Source organism: Hakea prostrata, chromosome 9, assembly GCF_041222555.1.
Source record: "Hakea prostrata isolate BN-2017 chromosome 9, UWA_Hpros_2, whole genome shotgun sequence".
Classification (NCBI taxonomy): Eukaryota; Viridiplantae; Streptophyta; class Magnoliopsida; order Proteales; family Proteaceae; genus Hakea; species Hakea prostrata.
In genome coordinates this window covers 35063539-35085279 of record NC_142608.1, presented here as the reverse complement: position 1 = coordinate 35085279, position 21741 = coordinate 35063539, and the positions used below count along the sequence as shown (strand labels likewise).

At 38.4% G+C, this 21741-nt stretch overlaps 1 protein-coding gene and 1 pseudogene across 1 annotated transcript; both read right to left on the bottom strand.

Moving 5' to 3' along the window:
- Nucleotides 1-12424: 12424 nt before the first annotated feature.
- Nucleotides 12425-14673, bottom strand: LOC149005157 (uncharacterized; annotated as a pseudogene).
- A 1161-nt stretch (nucleotides 14674-15834) lies between these two features.
- On the bottom strand, nucleotides 15835-16774 carry LOC149005156 (uncharacterized). The gene is made up of 2 exons (XM_089135803.1): nucleotides 16560-16774; nucleotides 15835-16300 (listed from the first exon to the last, which is right to left on the bottom strand). Exons 1-2 carry the CDS (start codon nucleotides 16772-16774, stop codon nucleotides 15835-15837), a joined length of 681 nt encoding a protein of 226 aa, XP_088991929.1.
- Between the last annotated feature and the right edge of the window lie 4967 nt (nucleotides 16775-21741).

Genomic DNA, 21741 nt, shown 5'->3' with positions numbered 1-21741 from the left:
AGGGTGGTCGGCATATGTCCTGACTAACTAGCATGTGGAGCCCCATCCGCATCAGACTCAGTCAGGTAGGAATCTTCCGTATCAGCATAAAAGATGGAAGAGAAGCGTACCTTTTTCCTATGGTTAGGATTCAATCTGGATGCCAAAACTTTGATCGGCTGCACACTCAGAATGGACGCGTAGTGGGGTTTGGTGCATTCCAGTTTGGATCAGGAACGAACCTATCATAAGTAGTTAAGGTCTGATCAACAGATTCCAGTTTCACCTCATCAAAGAAGTAAAACAGTGGTCGTTCACATTGATCGGAACTCAATTTCCTGGTGTTGAAAGTGAATGGCTCACTACTCCAGCTCCTCCACATTTGAAATGTCTGTATTGTCATCTGCAATTCCTTTGCCATCACCAATGTCGGATACAGTTGTGGCGTGAAACCCCACCCAATAGACAATGACCAATTCCATTCCAGATCGTAACATATGCTTTGTTGCAATGTCCTCCCTGGGTCCAACTCATACGCTTCTCTCAGCTTTTTCAATGACTCTACCTGAATTCTTTGACCCTCCTTGTCTTTTAGCTTCATCAATTGCTCCTTTGGAAACAACGGCTTCACGTAGTCCAAGTGGTGCAATGACACCAAGCGGCACCATGGGGTGCGCCGCTAGTATACAGTACGGATCTTCTCTGATATCAACCTGTCATTTTTACACACCGTTAGACTGGAATCATCAATTAATAAAAGTTAGATTCGCCATAATGATACTTGTCCGGTAAAGTTGACTACTGGTCATGTGAAATCCCCGGGATTCCTGATCCTTTAACCAATGGTTTCAGGACCGCGAACCGGAGCTCGAGTAGATGACAATTGTGGACCATTCGAGTTGAGCCCAGAGATTCGGAAATGGACCCCATGGAAGTGGATGACCTTGTAGAAGACTCAACCACTCTATTAGAGTTTAAGAGGAGAGAGAAGATCAGCCAAGAAGGCTTAAAAATAAGGTTTTGGCACATCCAAAAACTAATGGAGGAAGTCTCAAATGTCAAGGTAAAATACACCATTGACTAGTTCTTGAAATGACCTTTCTACCCATCCAAGGATCACCGAAATTGGTCCCTGCATGAGAGAGATAAAGGGCTTGTTGATTGGAGCCAATTGAATAGCTGGTTTGACCGCCCCTTACCCAGGTGTGGGGCAGACTCAGTATTTCAAGCCAAAAAACCTATTTTAAGTTCCCAACTCCTCATAAATGTATTTCTTATTGCTCGAGTGGGGCTGAGGGCTTGGGAGAGGAGAAATCCAAGAATTTTGGTAGATTCCTTCCATGTGGTGTCACATCGAAGCCCAAATCATTACGATAACACGTAGAAAGGTGAGCATTTATGAAAACTCTCTCTTTTTTTAACATAGTTTTTATGGTATTTATTAGCTTTGAATGTTATGTAGTGGTTGTTGGTGGTATTGGGTTGTATTGAATGCTCCCCTTTGTTTTTCTTTGTGTCTCCCAACATCTTTGAGAGTTGGTTTGTGAGAATCTTTGCATTTAAAACCATTTTGAACCTCCGAGATGCCCGCAGGCAAACATAGAGAGCCAAATTTAAGGGTTTTTTGTTTGAGACATAATTGGGATGTTCGGAGGGTACTTTGGGGCCCATACTGCTAGAATTAAGATCCAAAACCCCCCATTTGATTTGGTTTCAAAATGAGGTTGAAATTGGAGATTTTCCTCGTGACCATGACTGTGGCGGGGGGGGGGAGTTGACTTGCAGATCGATCGGTCCTGTAGACCTATCCAGCCGCCCCTATGTTGGGTGTGTTCTTTGGCCTCCTTTTGACCTCGACTGATCCTCGATTGTTACTACTTACTTTCTTATGTACTTAGGGTTATTTTGGTCTAATTTCACTCTCTTTGGTGAATCATTTTGGACTTTGAAGAGCATTATTGACTTTAACAGGTGAGGAAAATACATAACCATATCTTGTGTACTTGTGGTGTTATTTGAATCTTCATTTATATTACTATCTTGAATTCTATTAGAAACTGTGTGACTTAGTGTGAATAGAAGGTAATGTAATTCTATGTTTGTTTCTACTTTCAAATTTTATGAATTGTGATATGGAAATGGTATGAATGTATGGATTTAATGGTGGACTCTGTGCTCTTGTACGTATATGCCAACTAGGTTGTGGGTTGACCCATTGCTCTTGTGACTCTCTATATATATGCACTTAGACCTAAGTGCATGGATACTAGGTGTCTAGTTGTGTTGGCTACGTAAACCCATGAGTGCTAACACCTTTCCAGCAAGGGTATTGAAGTCGAGTAACCCGTGATGTCAGTGGCTGGGTCTTGTGAGCATCAAGCAGGTCCACTGTGTCACAATCACCCAGTCGGTACCCTATCTGGAATACCTGAGTGTGTGATTAATAGCCTTGAAGATCAAGTTTAAGGCTATCATATCCCACATAGCACAATAATACAATCAAAAGCAAGAACAAATCACTGCATCGAAATAAATTAAGAATAACAATCAAGAAATGATCTCAAAAGGATCACAAAAGAATATCAGAGTGCGGATAACAAGATACCAATCAAAAGATAACTATAGACTATAGCAGAATTATACCCCACAACAAATGCGGAAGGTAGATCGAAAATCTAAAGCAAAGTCCAAAGCTATTACAATAAAAAATAAAAGTCTAGAAGAACAAGAGTAAACTAGTCAAAATCTTCTATCAGCTCTTCTTCTTCTTCAATCCTTGCCTTCTTCACCTTAGGGTTGTGCTCTTGTAACTTCGGGTTAGCTTCTAACTCACGATCCCATTGGCAAGTTAGACAATGCCAGCTGCCATCAATAGGAGCCATCAGTGTAGTCCAAACCTGTGTGCTGGTTGTGAAATCTAGCCCTAACCTTAACCTGGAAACCCTATTGTTTGTAGGTCCAAAGACCACAAGTGAAGGAAGAAGACAACTATGGGCCATCTCAGTGGAAGACATGGTGTTTGACCCAGAACCCATGGAAATTGATGATGATGTTCCATACTTGGAAACTTTGGTAGAGTTGGAAAAGAAACTGCACCTTGATGACGAAGAGCTTGGTTGATGGACCTAAAGCCTAGTTGGACATGGTTTGAAGGCATTCCTCTATGCTAGGTGAGCTATTTGTTGAGTTGGGAGAAGCACATTTGAATTTGATGAGGATTGGACCTTTATTTCCTTGACTTAGGCTTGTTGTCAGCCTGGTTCGACTGGTAGGTCGATTGGGCCAATAGACCAACCAATCAACCCATAGTGATAAAATCTAGCTAAGATCTTCTGTTTAGGGTTTTGATGCTCTATTTAATAGGACTTCATGTCTATCACACCCCACCCAGCCGGATCGGGTAATACATGAACTGGTAATACCTGAATACCCGTGGGGGTGATACACCGCAAGATCTAGGTTCAGTGACAAATCCATACAAAACATGATATAGCATAATTAAATGGACAAGAATAAATCAAGTTCAAGTAATAAATTACCAAATCTGAAATAATGATTACAATCATCCATTATTTCAAATCGAAACTAAACATCAGAGTCCTAGAAGGGAAAGAATATTTAAAGTTGCAGCGGAAAATCATTTAAGGAAGCTCTAAGTAAAAGAAACACCATAAGAGCAGTCTTGGAATGAACATGAAGCGTCATGAGCTTCCATTTCTTTTCCGACAACGCCCTCCTGGTAGCCATTCATCAAAGGATCCTCAGCATAGGAGGGGTCTTCATAACCTGTAGAGCAGTCTAAAGAAACAAACAAAATAAAGGAATGAGTTCATAGAACTCAGTGAGGTAACTAACAATCATGTCAATACATTCATCCATACTCCATATCCTAATTCATAAAACAATCATGTATTTAATAATATAAAAAATAAATGCCTGGTGATGATATGAGGTTCCTAACTCTATAATGTAGTCTCTAAAGTAAACATGCATTAAGTCACACACCAGTCTTCTTTGGGCGGTCTCATCACTCTTCCCTCACGGCACTCAAGCACGTCTATTGGGTTCTCCGCGGCAATTGGGTCAAGTCACATCAATCCGTGGCTAGGGTATAAGTCACCACTCTCTCACATCACCATTGTTATAAGATCTGGCATGTGTCAAGGATTACTCTAAACCCAATGCAAAGTCATACGGTCTTGTACTACTTATGGTCCGGATACTTCCCCTATGGAACCAACAAACTCGGTTCAGTATGTTTTCCCACCTAGAGTCAACGTATCCTATGGCACCAACCAACTTGGACTACGTTGACCCTAACCCTATGGTCATCCACATATAATGGACAGGATGCTCTCCATGTCCTCTCACGGGTCATTTCACAGGTCTTAAGCGCCCATAAGCCCTTGTCTATTATATGCAACCCTACCATCTCATGATGACAGTGGGCATGCTTGATGCTCACAGGACCCAGCCACTGACATCACGAGTTAACCAGTTTCAATACCCCTACAAGAAGGGCAGTAGTACTCATGACGTCACCTAGCCAAACACTTCTAGACATGCCCTACATATGTCAATCAGTAGTTAGGAAAAGTGCCAAAGGCACCATAGGAATGCGTCCCATACCGCCTCCTTTAGTATCCTATGGCAGAAATGCCAAAAAGGCATTCCCCATTTCCCAGTGTAAACTAGACAATCACATAAGATCACTAGGGCAATGGGCAAACCCACGACCCTAGTAGAAAATACAAGGTAAAGATATTAATATTGTTCTTCCTCTTTCATCTCATACAATATAACACCATATTCATATCAATAACATAGGATTCAACAGCAAAGAGAAATACTCAAGCAATAAATCTTACATTCCATTCGTGCAAAGTCATACACATGCATATCATGGTAAATATAAATTTACAATAATTTATATCAATAAAAGAAATTAAAATAGCAACAATTAATTATTTATAACATGGTTAGTTATTCCTCACCTTTTACTTGGCTCCTTTCTCCAAAGTCAAAAAATTTACTCCCACAAGTTTGGTGACTAAAGATACATAAATGCCTATTCATGGAAGAAATTAATAATCACAAATTAGAGTCAATTTGGGTTTCAAAGGATATCCCAAAATCTTCCCACAAAAACCCAAATCTGAAAAGTAGGTTAAAAATGGTAGTTCCCAACCTCACTAGTGAATGGTCTCTAAATTGCCACCAAATCGAAGTCTATAACGAAACAAAACTTTGGAGAAAACTAATTGGCAGAAAAAAGATCCTACGGGTACCTTCATTTTGATCAAATTTGACTCAGCTCAAAAAGGCCCAAATTTGGCTCTCATAAATCACCCATGGGTGACCCAAAGAGTCAAAATGCATCAACCTTAGGATGATATCTTACCATTACTCCCACAAACTAGGAATGGACATTAATATAAGAAAAGAAAGCATCCAAGATACCTAACAACCTTCCCTTTCAAGATCTCCATGAAAGAAGAGAAGAGAAACTCTCACCAACTATGATTTAAAGAGAAGGGTTAAAGAAAACTAACATTTCCTAATAATTTTGCGAAGATTCGGATCATAAAAACTTTCGAGAGGATGGGAACCGCTCTTTTTCTTGGTTCCTCCTCTTCCCACAGCCTGTAACTCGTTCTTGCCTCCAAAAATGTGTTTATGGATGAGATAAAACATAAATAGGGTTTAAAAATTAAAATTCCTTTTTTGCCCCTAAACAGAAAATGGGATGGGGGTTGGTTCACCCAAACGGTCCAATCTTCTGGCCCATGGTTGGACCCCCAAATGGACTCTGATTTTAGTGATGTTTGTCTCGTTGGAAAGGTCTTTCGACGATATTCGATTTGATATCTTATTCACATCAATCAGATTCTCCGACATCAATCTATAGTCATTCATATATCACCCTATTTACATCACTGTGATTAATTTTCTCTCTTCATTTAAAATCTAGGAGAGTCGTTGAGTCATCATGAGGGTCATCCACCGACACTGGTTCCATTTTCAAACCTTAGAGCTCGACTTGAATGGTCCACGATTGTTGCCAATTCAAGGCCTGGGTTTTCGGTCTTGAAATCGTGACTTAAAGGGGTAGAAATCCGGGGGATTTCACATTACTCCCCCCTTAAAAGAAATTTCGTCCTCGAAATTGACGTACCTGAGGTTCTAGAGAGGATTGGATACTTCACTCACATTTCATCCTCTTTCTCCCATAAGGCTTCTTCTACTGTCTGATTCTTCCACCTAATCTTCACCAACAAAATGGTTCGATTTCGGAGTTGCCTGTCCTTTCGGTCCAATATCTCAGCAGCGTCTTCTTCAACTCTTGGAAGTTCCTTTCACATATTTCACTCCACACGAACTTCACACCTTTTTCAACCTTGCTAATAGGACGAATGTCCTGGAGAATTTTCAATGAATCTCCTATAGAATCTCACAAGTCCCAAGAAAATTTTAATTTCGGTAACAGACTTGGGTTGGTCCCAATCTGCCACTGCCTTGACCTTATCTGGTTCCACTTCTATAGTTACAAGATATTGATCAACTACCTCATCAAGTTTTACTATGGACTGAGTAGGTGTACTAACCACTAACTCATGACTCAACTTGTTAGATTGATGGGTGTCGAATCCACCAAAGATAATCCTTATCTCAACTGAATTTGTATTAGTAGTGAGTAGGGTCGAATCCACAGAGATTGGTGAAGATTTATTCTTTGATAAAAATTGGGGAGTTTTGAATCAACAAATTAAATAAAAATAAACGAATGCAGTAGTTAACAAGAAAATTAGAATAATAAAGACTTTCGATCAAGATTCAACTTCAGAATTGATTATCTCAATTGATCATTGACTTAAAAAATAAAAACTTTAATTTCGGGTAGATTGGTTATGGTCATTGAGGATCAGTCCTCTAACAACCAATCTTTCCCTACTTTATTGATAACCTTCGGATCTGTCCTTTGAGTTATTCTCTAATTAATAAACATAACCTTCGGATCTATCCTTTGAGTTATGTCTATTAATCGCATTAAAAATTAAAAGACCCAATCCCTAGTCAATAAACCCGAAAAAAGCCTTGTTTATTTAAACTAGGATATACATTCTCAAAGCAAACTCTCCAGGGCATTGATTACCCATTCGAGAATGCTATTTGTCACTTATATAAGAATTGACTGAGTATTGTATTAATAATAAAACAACAGGCCTCTTGTCTAAGGATTAATACAATAACATAATAAATATAGAAAACGCATAAATACCTGAGAATTAAAGAAAACTGATAATCCAAAGTCTCACAATTGGTGAAAATCAAACTTCCATTAATCTTGATCGAAAGCTAGAATTAGCTAGACATGGAAAATAAAAACAAAGCAATGAAAATAGAAAACATTGTGCCGTTCTTCCTCAGAATTGTGGCTTTCTCTTGTTGTAGCTTCTCTCCTCAATCTCTGAAAATGCGTTCCTTCTTATAGAGGATTCTTGCCAATTCTGCATTCTTTCCAAATCGGTTATTTCCATCGTTCGCTTTGGCAACGCAATTCTTCCCAATTCAGTTGTTTCCTTTCTTCATATTTGCCAATGCAATGGTTTCTAATTTAGTCACTTTCCAATTCAGCTTCTTCCTTAGATGTCTGATCGCAAGAGAGAATGAAATATTTGCTTGCTGAATTAAGACTTTTTACGAAAATCCTTCTGATTTGGGCAAGATCAAACCTCTAGCTTTGGACATAATCAAATCTTCCATCTTAATTTGGGTGTGATTCTTTGATTTGATTTAAAAATGTGCCAATATGATTCTAACCATTCTTTTTATAGATTTGATATCCGAATGCTATAATCTGTTCATATCCAAATAAAACAACCAATTAGTCTCATTAAAATATAAAGGATTTGATATAATATTAATGCAATTAAATGACCTATCAAATTCCCCCACACTTAAACCATTGCTTGCCCTCAAGCATTATTTTAAAAATTCTTTTTTTCTAAGATCTAAAATATATTGAATTTCAACTAAGATTCAACAATTTCAACTAAACTTTATCAATCGACATGAATGAACTAGTTTCAATAAATCATCAGATTCAAGATGCATCAAGATCCAATACCCTCTCATTTAGATTCACTCTATACACTCAGTGTTTAAGGGTAACAAAGCCACTCAAATCAATCACAGAAGGATAATTACCATATGCTTGTAAAGAAATCACACCTCCACCACTAAGCATTGAATTAAACACATACATCCAAAGGTCTTTAATAGGTTGTAATGAGGCTTTAGGTATGGTATGAAAAAACAAGGAAACTGGGATAAAATGAAATCAAAGGAATGAGTTGAATCACAATAATATGTCATAATCAAAATTTTTTTTTTTTTTTTTTTTCAGGTTCTCAAAAACTTATAGAAACCATAAAGCAAAAAGGCAACACAGTATGCACTGGAAAAATAAAGTATGTCGCTCAATGATATTATTTTCCAAACAACTGATTCTTCTTCTTCTCTCTTTTTTTTTTTTAGAACCGATTCTTTTTCTCTTTTTTTTCTTCTCTAAATGCAGCCACTTTTTTTTTTTTTTTTTTTTTTTTGCAATGCACTTTAAGTAAAAGATGCATTAAGTTTGACAGTACTTGCCTTTCCTTCTCAGTATTAATTGATATTTCATATCAGTAACTCAACCATCCTTCGATTTGGGTTCAATAGAATGAAAAGAACAAAAAAAAATTAATGAGGTTTATACAGTGGTATATTATCAAAAGAAAAGGTCAAGGCTCAAAGTGGGCTCCTAGAGGTAATAATCAAGGATAGGCTATCAAAAGAAAGCTAAAAAGTGGTAAATCCTAGGTGCCGTTGTCATTTGTATGTATTTAATCCAATTATATGATTTCAGCATGCAAAACTAAACAAGTTCTAGAAGTATCCAACCATAAGAGATTATCACTCAATCAAGAAAATCAGAGCAAAACTAATGATATATGCTCTTAGGCTCAAAATCTCACAAAAATTGTTTGTGTATATGAATCTTTAGCATCTTTTCCTCTAAATCAGAAATTAAAACAATCTTTCATTAGCATGTGATTTTAAAGAATTTAATTGATCATGATTCATCAAAATTGAATTCAACCTGTAAATATTGGTCATGCATTCCATTGAACTCATAGAAAATGAAACATCATTAAAAAGAATTTCAGAAAATTTCACCCACAAAAAGTATAAATATGTTATCCCCTCCCCCACACTTAAATGTAACAATGTCCCTATTGTAATAGAAATAAAAGAATCTAGGAATACTCCCCTCATATATAGAACAGTGGACTGAAGCTGAGCAATCAAGCGAAAGGCGAAGATTTAAAAAAACTGGTTGTCAGAAAAGAAAAAAAATTAAATTAAGATTTCTAACAATAAAAATAAATAAATAAATAAATAAATAAATAAAATTTTAAAGTAAAGAAAATTGGGTTGCCTCCCATTAGCGCCTTCATTTAACGTCTTTGGCTAGACCTAGTTCATTTTCATTCCTTGTAATTCGGAATACAAAGCTCAATTGCAACATTCTGCACTTGAAAACCTTCATAAAAAGGTTTTAACCGATGACCATTAACCTTGAAAATTTTATCAGTCTCAAAACTTTGGATTTCAACTGCACCATGAGTGAAGACATTAGTAACAACAAAAGATCCTAACCATCTAGAACGCAGTTTTCCTAGAAACAATTTCAATCTAGATTGGTAGAGCAAAACTTTTTGACCAATTGTAAAATTCTTACCTCGCAATTGCTGATCATGGAAAGCCTTTGTTTTATCCTTGTAAATCCTTGAACTCTCATAGGCTTCGTTGCGAATTTCTTCCAACTCTTGTAACTGAAGCTTTTGTTGTTCTCCAACTTTGTCCATTTCCATATTGCATTGTTTTACAGCCCAAAATGCCCTATGCTCCATCTCGACAGGAAGATGACAAGCTTTCTCAAACACTAAACGGTAAGGAGACATACCTATAGGTGGTTTGTAGGCTGTCCGATAGGCCCACAATGCATCATTAAGTCTTAAACTCCAATCTTTTCGATTTGGATTTACCATTTTCTCAAGAATGGACTTGACTTCTCGGTTTGACACCTCAGCTTGCCCACTTGTTTGTGGATGGTATGCAGTGGAAACACGATGAGTGACATTATACTTGCGGAACAATGCTTCAATCACTTTATTGCAGAAATGAGTGCCTCTATCACTAATCATTGCCTTGGGTGTGCCAAATCTGACAAAAATCTGTGACTTGACAAAATCTACAACCACTTTAGAATCATTAGTTCGGGTAGCTTTAGCCTCCACCCATTTAGAGACATAATCCACAGCAAGAATTATATAAAAATTACCAAAAGAATTAGGAAAAGGACCCATGAAATCTATACCCCAGACATCAAAAATTTCACAAATAAGTATAGGGATAAGGGGTAATTGATCTCTATGTCCTAAGTTCCCAGTTTTTTGACAACGCTCACATGATTTACAAAACCTATATGCATCATGAAACAAATTTGGCCAATATAACCCACATTCTAGAACTTTTCGAGCCGTTCTTTTTGGACCAAAATGTCCACCACAAGCATATGAATGACAGAATTGTAAGATGGATGATATTTCTTGTTGATGGACACATCTGCGAATAATTAAATCCGAACAATGCTTCCAAAGGTAAGGATCATCCCACACATAATATTTGGCATCACTTTTTATTTTATCTTTTTGAGCTCTAGATAAATCCTTAGGTAAAGTTTTAGTAACTAAATAGTTAACTATATCTGCATACCAAGGAACCTCATTAAGGAAAAAGAGATGCTCATCTGGGAAATTGTCTTGTAGTGGAGATGAGTCTTCACTTGAAATCAATCTACTCAAGTGGTCGGCAACTAAATTTTCTGCACCTTTCTTGTCACGAATCTCCAAATCAAATTCTTGTAACAAGAGTATCCAACGGATCAGCCTCGGTTTTGCTTCTTTCTTTGAAAACAAATATTTCAGAGCTGCATGATCAGAGTAAATAACAATTTTAGTACCCAATAAATAAGAACGGAATTTTTCTAAAGCAAATACAATAGCTAAAAGTTCTTTTTCCGTTGTTGAATAATTGCATTGTGCACTGTCAAGAGTTCTTGAAGCATAATAAATGACGTGAGACTCTCTTCCAAATTTTTGTCCAAGAACAGCTCCTATTGCATAGTTACTTGCGTCACACATGATTTCAAAAGGGTGGTTCCAATCTGGTGATCTGATGATGGGGGCTGAAATCAACTTGTCTTTTAAAATGTCAAAAGCTTCCTTGCACGCTTTATCAAAGTCAAATGCTACATCCTTTTGCAATAATCTGCACAAAGGTTGTGTGATTTTGGAGAAGTTCTTGATAAAGCGACGATAAAATCCTGCATGCCCCAAAAAAGAACGAATCTCCCGTACAGTTACAGGATAAGGCAATGATTTTATAATATCAATTTTTGACTTATCAACCTCTATACCTTTTGCAGAAACGATATGTCCAAGAATAAGTCCTTGATCTACCATAAAGTGACATTTTTCATAATTCAAAACAAGATTAGCTTCTATACATCTCTGCAACACTTTTGTTAGGTTAGTTAGACATATATCAAAAGAATCACCATAGACTGTAAAATCATCCATAAACACTTCTATGATGTTCTCAACATGTTATCAACATATTCAGAAAAAATACTAACCATACATCTTTGGAATGTAGCAGGCGCATTGCAAAGTCCAAATGGCATCCGTCGGTAAGCAAAAGTACCAAAAGGACATGTAAATGTGGTTTTCTCTTGATCCTCTGGTGCAACCAGAACTTGATGAAAACCTGAAAAGCCATCCAAACAACAATAATGAGATTTTCCCGCTAACCGTTCAAGCATTTGATCAATAAATGGGAGAGGAAAATGATCCTTTCTAGTTGATGCATTCAATTTACGATAATCTATACAAACTCTCCATCCGTTCTGGATTTGGGTGGGCACCAACTCACCATTCTCATTTTGAATCACAGTGATGCCAGTTTTCTTTGGAACTACCTAAACTGGACTTACCCATTTGCTATCTGAGATTGGATAGATCATACCTGCATCAAGGAGTTTTAAAATTTCCTTTTTCACTACCTCCATCATAGGTGGGTTCAAACGGCGTTGAGGTTGCCTAGAAGGTTTACAATTCTCTTCAAGCAGGATTTTGTGCATACATGTTGAGGGACTTAAACCTTTTATGTCCGCTATGGTCCATCCCATAGCCTCCTTATATTCCCGAAGCACTCTAAGCAATCTCTCTTCTTCTAATGCATTCAGCTTACTTGAAATAATTACAGGAAGACTTTTATTATCACCCAAGAATGCATATTTTAAATGATCTGGCAATGTTTTGAGTTCCAGCTTGGGGGCCTACACAATAGAGGGTAAAAGTTTTGTGTTAGAAAGAGGAAGATTAGCAAAAGGAACATCAACCCTCATAGGTCTAAGTGACTCTAATTCAAAAATAGTATTTTGCAATTCATCCTCTATTGCAAACTCTTCTTTTGCAAGCTGCACTTCTTCAAGAGTCAAACCATTACTAAGTGCAATTTTAAACTTGTCTTCATCACAAAAATTAAATGTTTTTTGAGCTAGAGTGTCAATGGCATCAAAAGCATAAACAGCATATACATCATTAGGATATCTCATGGAAGCATATATATTAAATTTAATGATCTCGCCATCAAACTCCATTGTTAATGTTCCATCATGCACATCGATTTTAGTTCTAGCAGTTTTCAAGAAAGGTCTCCCCAATAAAATCAAACTTGAATTAGGAGAATAGTCTTCTTCCATATCAAGTACATAAAAATCTGCAGGAAAAACTAATCCATTTACTTGAACTAAAACATCTTCTAACACTCCTTCAGGATAAACATTTGATCTATCAGCCAATTGAATTATTACGCCAGTATTCTTTAAAGGTCAAACATTCAAAGATTTATAAACTGATAAAGGCATAACATTAATAGAAGCACCCAAATCACACATGGCCTTCTCAACTTTCATAATACCTATTTTACAAGGAATGACAAACATACCTGGATCTTTGCACTTTGAAGGTAATTTCTTTTGTAACACAGCTGAGACATTCTCCCCCACACTTATTTTCTCATTGCCTTGCAACTTTCTCTTATTAGTACATAATTCCTTAAGAAATTTCGCATAGCGAGGAATTTGTTTGATAGCATCAATTAAAGGAATATTTACCTCAACTTTGCGAAATGTCTCAAGAATTTCTTTTTCCTCTTCAAGTTTTTTTGATTGAGAAAGTCTTGTTGGAAAAGGAGGGGGTGTTACCTCAGGACTTACATGTTGTACAGGAGGTGTTACTTCTTTTTCTGTCTCCTCTCTTAAATTTGAATGATAAGCAATGGGTCCTTCTAACTCTTTGCCACTTCTCAATGTCATGGCACTCACATTTTGCTTTGGATTGATAATTGTTTGTGAGGGCAATTTTCCTTGATTCTCAAGCTTACTTACTGAAGAGGCGAGTTGACTGATTTGACTCTCCAAGTTCTGAATACTTGCTCTTGTATCCTGTTGGAATTGATGAGAACTAACAGCAAGAGATTCAACTAATTGTTCAAGAGACTTACCTTGCTTAGGAACTTGTTGATATTGTTGATCGGACTGCCTAGGCTGATATTGTTGTTGGAAATTGTTAGCTCTAGGCCCATAACTCAGATTTGGGTGATCCTTCCATCCTGAATTGTATGTGTTTGAGTATGGATCATATCTTCTTTGTGGTGGACCTGGGAATCCTCCAACAATATTGGCATGTTCATGAGTTTCATCTTGAAGTGTTGGGCATGCATCTGTGGCATGATTTGTTTTGAAGCAAATACCACAAGCCTTCACTTGTTGGATATTTCCTAGAACCAATTTTTCCACAAGAGAAGTTAGATTATCCAAACGTTGGTCAATGGAAGAGACACTTACCTCATTAACTTTTCTTGGTGGATTGTTCCGTCTAGTCCCAAATTGTTGAGTGTTGGCAGCCATATTAGAAATTAAATTTCTTGCCTCAGTAGGGGTTTTATGTACTAACGCACCTCCACTAGCAGCGTCAATCATATTCCTATCCATGTTAGATAACCCTTCATAAAAATATTGAATTAGAAGTTGGTCAGAAATTTGATGTTGGGGACAACTAGCACACAATTGCTTAAATCTTTCCCAATATTTATGAAGAGTTTCTCCATGATATTGTCGGATCCCACATATATCTTTCCTTATAGTAGCAGCCCGCGAGGCGAGAAAAAACTTTTCAAGAAAGCGCCTTTTCATATCAATCCGGTGGTTATTGAACCAGAAGGTAAGTAGTATAACCAATCTTTAGCTTTTTCAGACAAAGAAAATGGAAAGGCTCGTAACTTGATTTGTTCATCGGTTACACCATGTGGCCTCATTGTGGAGCACACCACATGGAACTCCTTGAGATGTTTATGAGGATCTTCACCTGCAAGACCACGGAAAGTGGGGAGTAAATGAATCAAACCAGATTTTAATTCAAAAGCAACCTCAATATTTGGATATTCAATACATAATGGTTGTTGGTTCAAATCTGGCATGGCTAAATCTTTTAAGGTCCTCTCATTAATATTATTAGCATCCATGATTTCTTCTTCAACCCCAAATAATCCAATTAAATCAATACTAGAAGATGAAGAAGATGATACTCCCTGAAAATGTTGTTTGGTTTCCTTCCTCAATCTACGGGCTGTTTTCTCAATCTCTGGATCAAATTGAAGTTCACCTGTATGAATGGATCGAGGCATAAAACAAACAACCAAGAGAAAAAATAAAAAATAAAAATAAAATAAAACAAAGCAAAATGAATAAATCTAAAAGAACCAATCCCCGGCAACGGCGCCAAAATTTGATGGGTGTCGAATCCACCAATGATAATCCTTATCTCAACTGAATTTGTATTAGTAGTGAGTAGGGTCGAATCCACAGAGATTGGTGAAGATTTATTCTTTGATAAAAATTGGGGAGTTTTGAATCAACAAATTAAATAAAAATAAACGAATGCAGTAGTTAACAAGAAAATTAGAATAATAAAGACTTTCAATCAAGATTCAACTTCAGAATTGATTTGGGCAAGATCAAACCTCTAGCTTTGGACATAATCAAATCTTCCATCTTAATTTGGGTGTGATTCTTTGATTTGATTTAAAAATGTGCCAATATGATTCTAACCATTCTTTTTATAGATTTGATATCCGAATGCTATAATCTGTTCATATCCAAATAAAACAACCAATTAGTCTCATTAAAATATAAAGGATTTGATATAATATTAATGCAATTAAATGACCTATCATAGATGGTAAATAAGTACACCTCATAAATGACAATGCAATGAATAAGTGCGATGTTCCAGTTTCAATTAGTACATATGCAAGAACTGAAACAATAAGAAGTAGGCCTGTCATCACATCGTGACTCTGGTCCATCTCACTCCCTGCTAAACTGTAGTCTTTTCTGGCTTGAGGATACTGAGTCGTCCTAAAAGAAGTAGTAGCTTGGTTCCCTTTCTCTGGGCATTTTCGAGAAAAATGTCCAGGCTTCTGGCAAATGAAATAGATAAGTTCCCCTAGACCTCGAACTGTTGGTCTAGGGTCATCAACAGGATGGGGATTTGCATAGACAGGTCCTGATGGTTGTGTATTACCAACTGGACGCATTGGTGCACCACTATTTCCATAACCAAACCTTGCTCCTCTTGGTTGAAACTGAGGAGTGGGGTAAGGTGAAGGCCTAGTGAACCTTCCCTAATTCCTGTTCATATAAGGATTGGGTCCCTTATTAGCCAAGCTTCTTTGCAGAAGATAGGTCTCTCTTTCTCCTTCCTCTATCTTCTTTGCCGCTTGCACAACTTGAGCATAACTCACAATGGGTTGTATTGCCATGTAAGTTCTAATGGTAGGTCTCAAGCCTTTTGAGAATTTCTTAGCCTTCTCCAAGTCAACCTTCGTGAATACTGGAGCAAAAAAGAAGAGCTCCTCGAATTTCTGCTGGTAATCAAGAATAGAGAGAGGTCCTTGCAGAAGCGCCATGAACTTCGCTTCCCTAGAGTCCCTTACCGACACCGGAAAGTAATTTTTGCGTTCCTTGAATATCTCCCACGTAACTACCAGATGTTGTGCCGCCAAGACAAGTTGTGTGGCGTTCCACCAAGCATCAAATTCATGCTGTAACTTCTGTTCGGCACACAATATCTTTTCCTCCTCATCACACCTGAAGTGACGAAATTCATGCTTTCTCCATCTCTCACAACCGCTTGTTCGGGAATAGGATGTCCTTCATGATTCCAGTGAATGCTAGGACATGAAGCTTGAGAAAATGCTCCATGAGTTTATTATGGGGTCCCATACAAAAAACTCCATCATTTCCTCCTTGAGTAGAGGTTCCGGCACCATGAGCTTGTGGTGCAAGCCGGTTTCCTATCACCACCACTCCTTACATAAGTGCATTGGTTTGCACTTGTTTCCGCTACATCACGTTGGACATGACGTTGAACACGTCTTGTGTCGTGGCCAATGGTGGTGCACTGTGTAAGTCACAACCTTGAGGAAGGGGTGTTTCAGTAGCCGGTGGAGGAACAACATTCCCTTCTTCTTGATTCGAACCATTAAGTGTGTCTATGACACTCCCATTTCCAACTGCTTGGTTTCTCAAGTTAACCATTCTGACAAGACCATAAGATTTCATTACTCTCCAATTCACAAAAGCACAAATGTAACACACCCATCTCTTGTATTAACCACTAGCAACCCAACCAACCATTTGAGCTTAAGGTAGGTCTAAATACCAATTGAAGTGCTTAAAAGGTCCCCAACAAATTTTTTTTTTTAACCTTTTTTTTTTTTTTTTTAAAATTAAGGGAAATCAATAGAGTGTCCCAATTATATATATATATATATATATTTCTAAATTAAAATTTTTTTCTTCTTCTTCTTCTTCAAGGGGTCTATGGAATAAGGGGCCAAGAAAGAAAAAAATTTCAATTAATTTTTTTTAATATATATATTTTTTTCTCCAAGGGGACTAGGGGTGTCTGAAATCAAGTGCCCAAAAAGAATGAAGAATTTTTTTTTCAAAGGGGATCGGGAGTTTCTGAAATTAGAGGCCTAAAAGAAAAGAAAAAATTATTATTATTTAAATCCAAGGGGGGTTGGGCTGGGCGCTTGACACGACTGTCCACCCGCCCGGTGGGTCTCTGGAATCAAAGACCCGCCAAAGCATAAACAAAGTTTTTCTTTTTGTTTTTTTTGTTTTTTTGTTTTTGTTTTTGTTTTTGTTTTTGTTTTGAAAAGCCTTCTTGCGTGAGGCACGCACGGCCTCTGCACTACACAAGTGTGGCCGTTTGCGCCGTGCACTCGTGCTCCTCTGCACGTGCGCGTGAGCCCACACCCCCAAAAACCCATTTTTCACCCTTTCCCAACTCTTTCATCTTCTCTCTTGCTTTTGGGGTGAGTTCTTCTACACTTCTAACTCAAATCTAACCACATGAGGCGCTCGAACGTGAAATTTAACAGTATCTTCTTCACGAAATCAAATGTAAACTTTCCCCACATACAATCTTTGCTTTATATGCGGGATGTCCCCATTGATCTCACATATACCATTCTGCGTGCAGCACTCCAAGGTATCCAACCTTGGGTACGGGCATCTCTTAACCCGAATCTTCAAACACCTCGAAATGGACTTCTCTGACAAAGAAGAATTGAGGGGAAATTTTTGAAAGAATTTTCTTCGTCCATAATGCCTCACCCACCACCCAGGCATTAATGATCTTGGGTCTACCTTTTACTATCGCAGATGTCCTGGGTTACATAACTCGGCTTTATTATGTTTCGAACACATGTTTTATTATGCGTGTTTGTCCACGCTCTTTCGCTTGATATTGGGTTATGATATTTTAGAATCTAAGTATTTTATCAATTATGCACTTTAGTATTTCATATGTTTTATTATGCTTTATGCTTTTGTTTAATTAATGACCTTCATGACTTTGTGTTTCATACATTTATTGTATCTTATCCAGATGGATTCATTATGCAACTGTTAATATCAAATTTGCCCTAAAATCATGTTGAGCCTATTATTCATTTCTATTTAGTAGAGTCATTTATGGATTGATGACTCAAGATGCCCCTACTATATCATATAATGTTAGGACTTGTATGAACCAAAACTCTGATACCACTTCTGTCACACCCCACCTAGCCAAATCCAGAAATACCCGAATACCCGTGGGGGTGGTATACTGCAAGATCTAGGTTCAGTGACAAATCCATACAAAACATGATATAGCATAATTAAATGGACAAGAATAAATCAAGTTCAAGTAATAAATTACCAAATCTGAAATAATGATTTCAATCATCCATTATTTCAAATCAAAACTAAACATTAGAGTCCTAGAGGAGAAAGAATATTTAAAGTTGCAGCGGAAAATCATTTAAGGAAGCTCTAAGGAAAAGAAACTCCATAAGAGCAGTTTTGGCATGAACATGAAGCGTCATGAGCTTCCACTTCTTCTCCGACAATGCCCTCCTGGTAGCCATTCATCAAAGGATCCTCAGCGTAGGAGGGGTCTTCATAACTTGTAGAGCAGTCTAAAGAAACAAACAAAATAAAGGAATGAGTTCTAGTGAGGTAACTAACATTCATGTCAATACATTCATCCATACTCCATATCATAATTCATAAAACAATCATGTATTTAATAATGTAAACAACAAATGCATGGTGATGATATGATGTTCCTAAGTCTATAATGTAGTCTCTAAAGTGGACACGCATTAAGTCACACACCAGTCTTCTTTGGGCAGTCTCATCACTCTTTCCTCACGGCACTCAAGCACGTCTGTTGGGTTCTCCGCGGCAATTGGGTCAAGTCACATCAATCCGTGGCTGGGGTATAAGTGACCACTCTCTCACATCACCATTGGTATAAGATTTGGCACGTGTCAAGGATTACTCTAAGCCCAATGCAAAGTCACACGGTCTTGTACTGCATATGGTCCAGATACTTCCCCTATGGAACCAACCAACTCGGTTCAGTATCTTTTCCCACCTAGAGTCAACATATCCTATGGCACCAACCAACTCAAACTACGTTGACCCTAACCCTAGGGTCCATTTCTGAATTTGTGGCTATCTTCTCAATCTTCTCTTTCAACTCAAGGTCAGAACTCTGCAAAGCAACAATCCGGTCTCTAAGGGTGGATCTTGCCGTCATGGCATAAGGAATACAATCCGAACCCTCAGGAACCACTTCTAAGCCAAACCTTTCCATCACCAACAACATAGGTTGACTCAAAGTACACAAGTTCAAATTCTTCCTCTGACCTTTCCTACTAAGACCATCCGCAACTACATTTGTCTCATATTCAACTCTTTCTGGGTGAAGAAGTATTTCAAACTCTTATGATCTGTGAAGATAGCGATCTTCTCACCGTATTGGTAATGTCTCCAAGTCTTTAAAGCAAAAACAACGGCGGCAAGCTCTAAGTCGTGAGTGGGATAATTCCGCTCATAATCTTTCAATTGCCGAGAGGCATAAGCCACAACCTTGCCATGTTGCATCAACATGCAACCCAATCCGATCTTGGAGGCATCAATGTAGACTGTCAACCAACCAGAACTATCAGGTATAGTTAAAACCGGGGCGCTTGTCAATCTAACTTTCAGCTCTTCAAAATTCTTCTCGCAAGCTTCAGTCCAAACGAACTTCTCTTCCTTTCTAGTTAGCTTAGTCATAGGGGCAGCCAACCTAGAAAAGTTCTCAATAAATCTCCGATAGTATCCTGCCAATCCAAGGAAGCTTCTTATCTCAGTCACGGTCTTCAGTCTTTTCCAATCAGTAACAGTTTGCACTTTCTCCGGGTCAACACGAATACCTTTGGTTGAAACAACATGGCCAAGAAATACTACCCTTGAGAACCAAAAGTCACACTTGCTAAACTTAGCATAGAGTTTCTTTTCTCTCAACCTTCGCAATGTGAAGTTCATATGTTCCACATGCTCTTCCTCATTCTTCGAGTAAATCAAGATGTCATCAATGAAAACGATTACAAACTTATCGAGCACATCATGAAATACCCAGTTCATGAGGTCCACGAACACGGCAGGAGCATTCGTTAAACCAAAAGGCATAACTTTGAATTCATAATGTCCATACCTTGTTCAGAACGTCGTCTTAAAGATATCACTTGACTTCACTTTCAACTGGTGATACCCAGACCTTAAGTCAATCTTCGAGAACACAGACGCGCCTTTCAACTGGTTGAACAGATCCTCAATCCGAGGCAGCGGGTATCTATTCTTGATCGTTAACTTGTTCAACTCTCGATAGTCAATGCATAGGCGCATACTACCGTCTTTCTTCTTAACGAACAAGACCGGAGCTCCCCAGGGCAACACACTTGGCTGCACAAAACCTCTATCCAATAGTTCATTCAGCTGAGTTTGCAACTCCTCTAGTTCTGTAGGTGCCATCCTGTAAGGAGCCTTAGACACCGGAGACGCTCCAGGAGTCAAGTTTATAGAGAACTCAACCTCTCTATCAGGGGGTAGTCCTAATAGATCGTCTGGAAACACATCAGCAAAGTTACAAGCAACACTGACATCTTCAAGTCTCTTCCTTTCTTTGACCTTGCCCCCAGATGAAGCATCTTCAACCAGGGAGTGGACTTGCATTAAAGCGGTCAAAGTCTTCTTGCTCACTCTTCCCTTCTTCCCTTGGAACTCCAAAATTGAATTCCCTTCCAATCGAAATTGAATCTTCTTTGAAGAGCACAAGATCACAACGTTGTAGGATGTCAACCAATCAATTCCCAAGATCACGTCGAAATCTCTCATATCAAACAACACCAAATTTGCCTTCAAGTTCAATCCACAAACACAAACAGGACATTCCTCTAACACTTTATCTAGTTTAACAGCAGACCCAACAGAGGTACAAATTGACAAATAACTAGATAAACATCTGGGTGTTAGGTTAATCTTCACAGCAAAAGTAGATGAAATGAATGAATGAGAAGCACCCGTATCAAACAACACAAATGCTGGTAAAGAAGTGACTAACAATGTACCTGTGACAACATCGTGACAAGCTTCTTGGTCAACACCAGATGAACTGAAGACTCTACCGGCAGGAGGAGCTGGGACACTCTTCTGAACAGGAGCATTGGGCTGAACAGACTTCTTGGAGCAGAGGCGGGCAAAATGGCTAGGCTGTTTGCAAAAGAAACAAACATTATCCTTTGGTCCAACAGAGGTACCTGCCACTGGAGGTCTCTGAGAGGCAAGCCTGGGATGCACCATTCTAGGTTGAGGAGGCTGGACAAATCCCGCAGGTCGGGTCCCACTAGTCTAGCCGTACTGGCCTACATGAACAGCAGTAGGACTAGGCCCAACACTCCGGGGCTGAAAGGTGGGAGTGGGGTACGGCGCAGGCCTTGCAAAACGACGGTCAGTACGATCAATAAATCTAGGAGGTCTGGACTGCCAGGGTCTCTGAGCTCGCGTATTCTCCTTCTGAGTTTCCTCAATTTTCTTCGCATTCCCAACGGCCTGAGCATAGTTCCCAAGAGGCAAGGCAGTGACGTGAACTTTGATTGAAGGTCGCAGCCCTTTGAAGAATTTCTTCGCTTTGGCAACATCGGAGC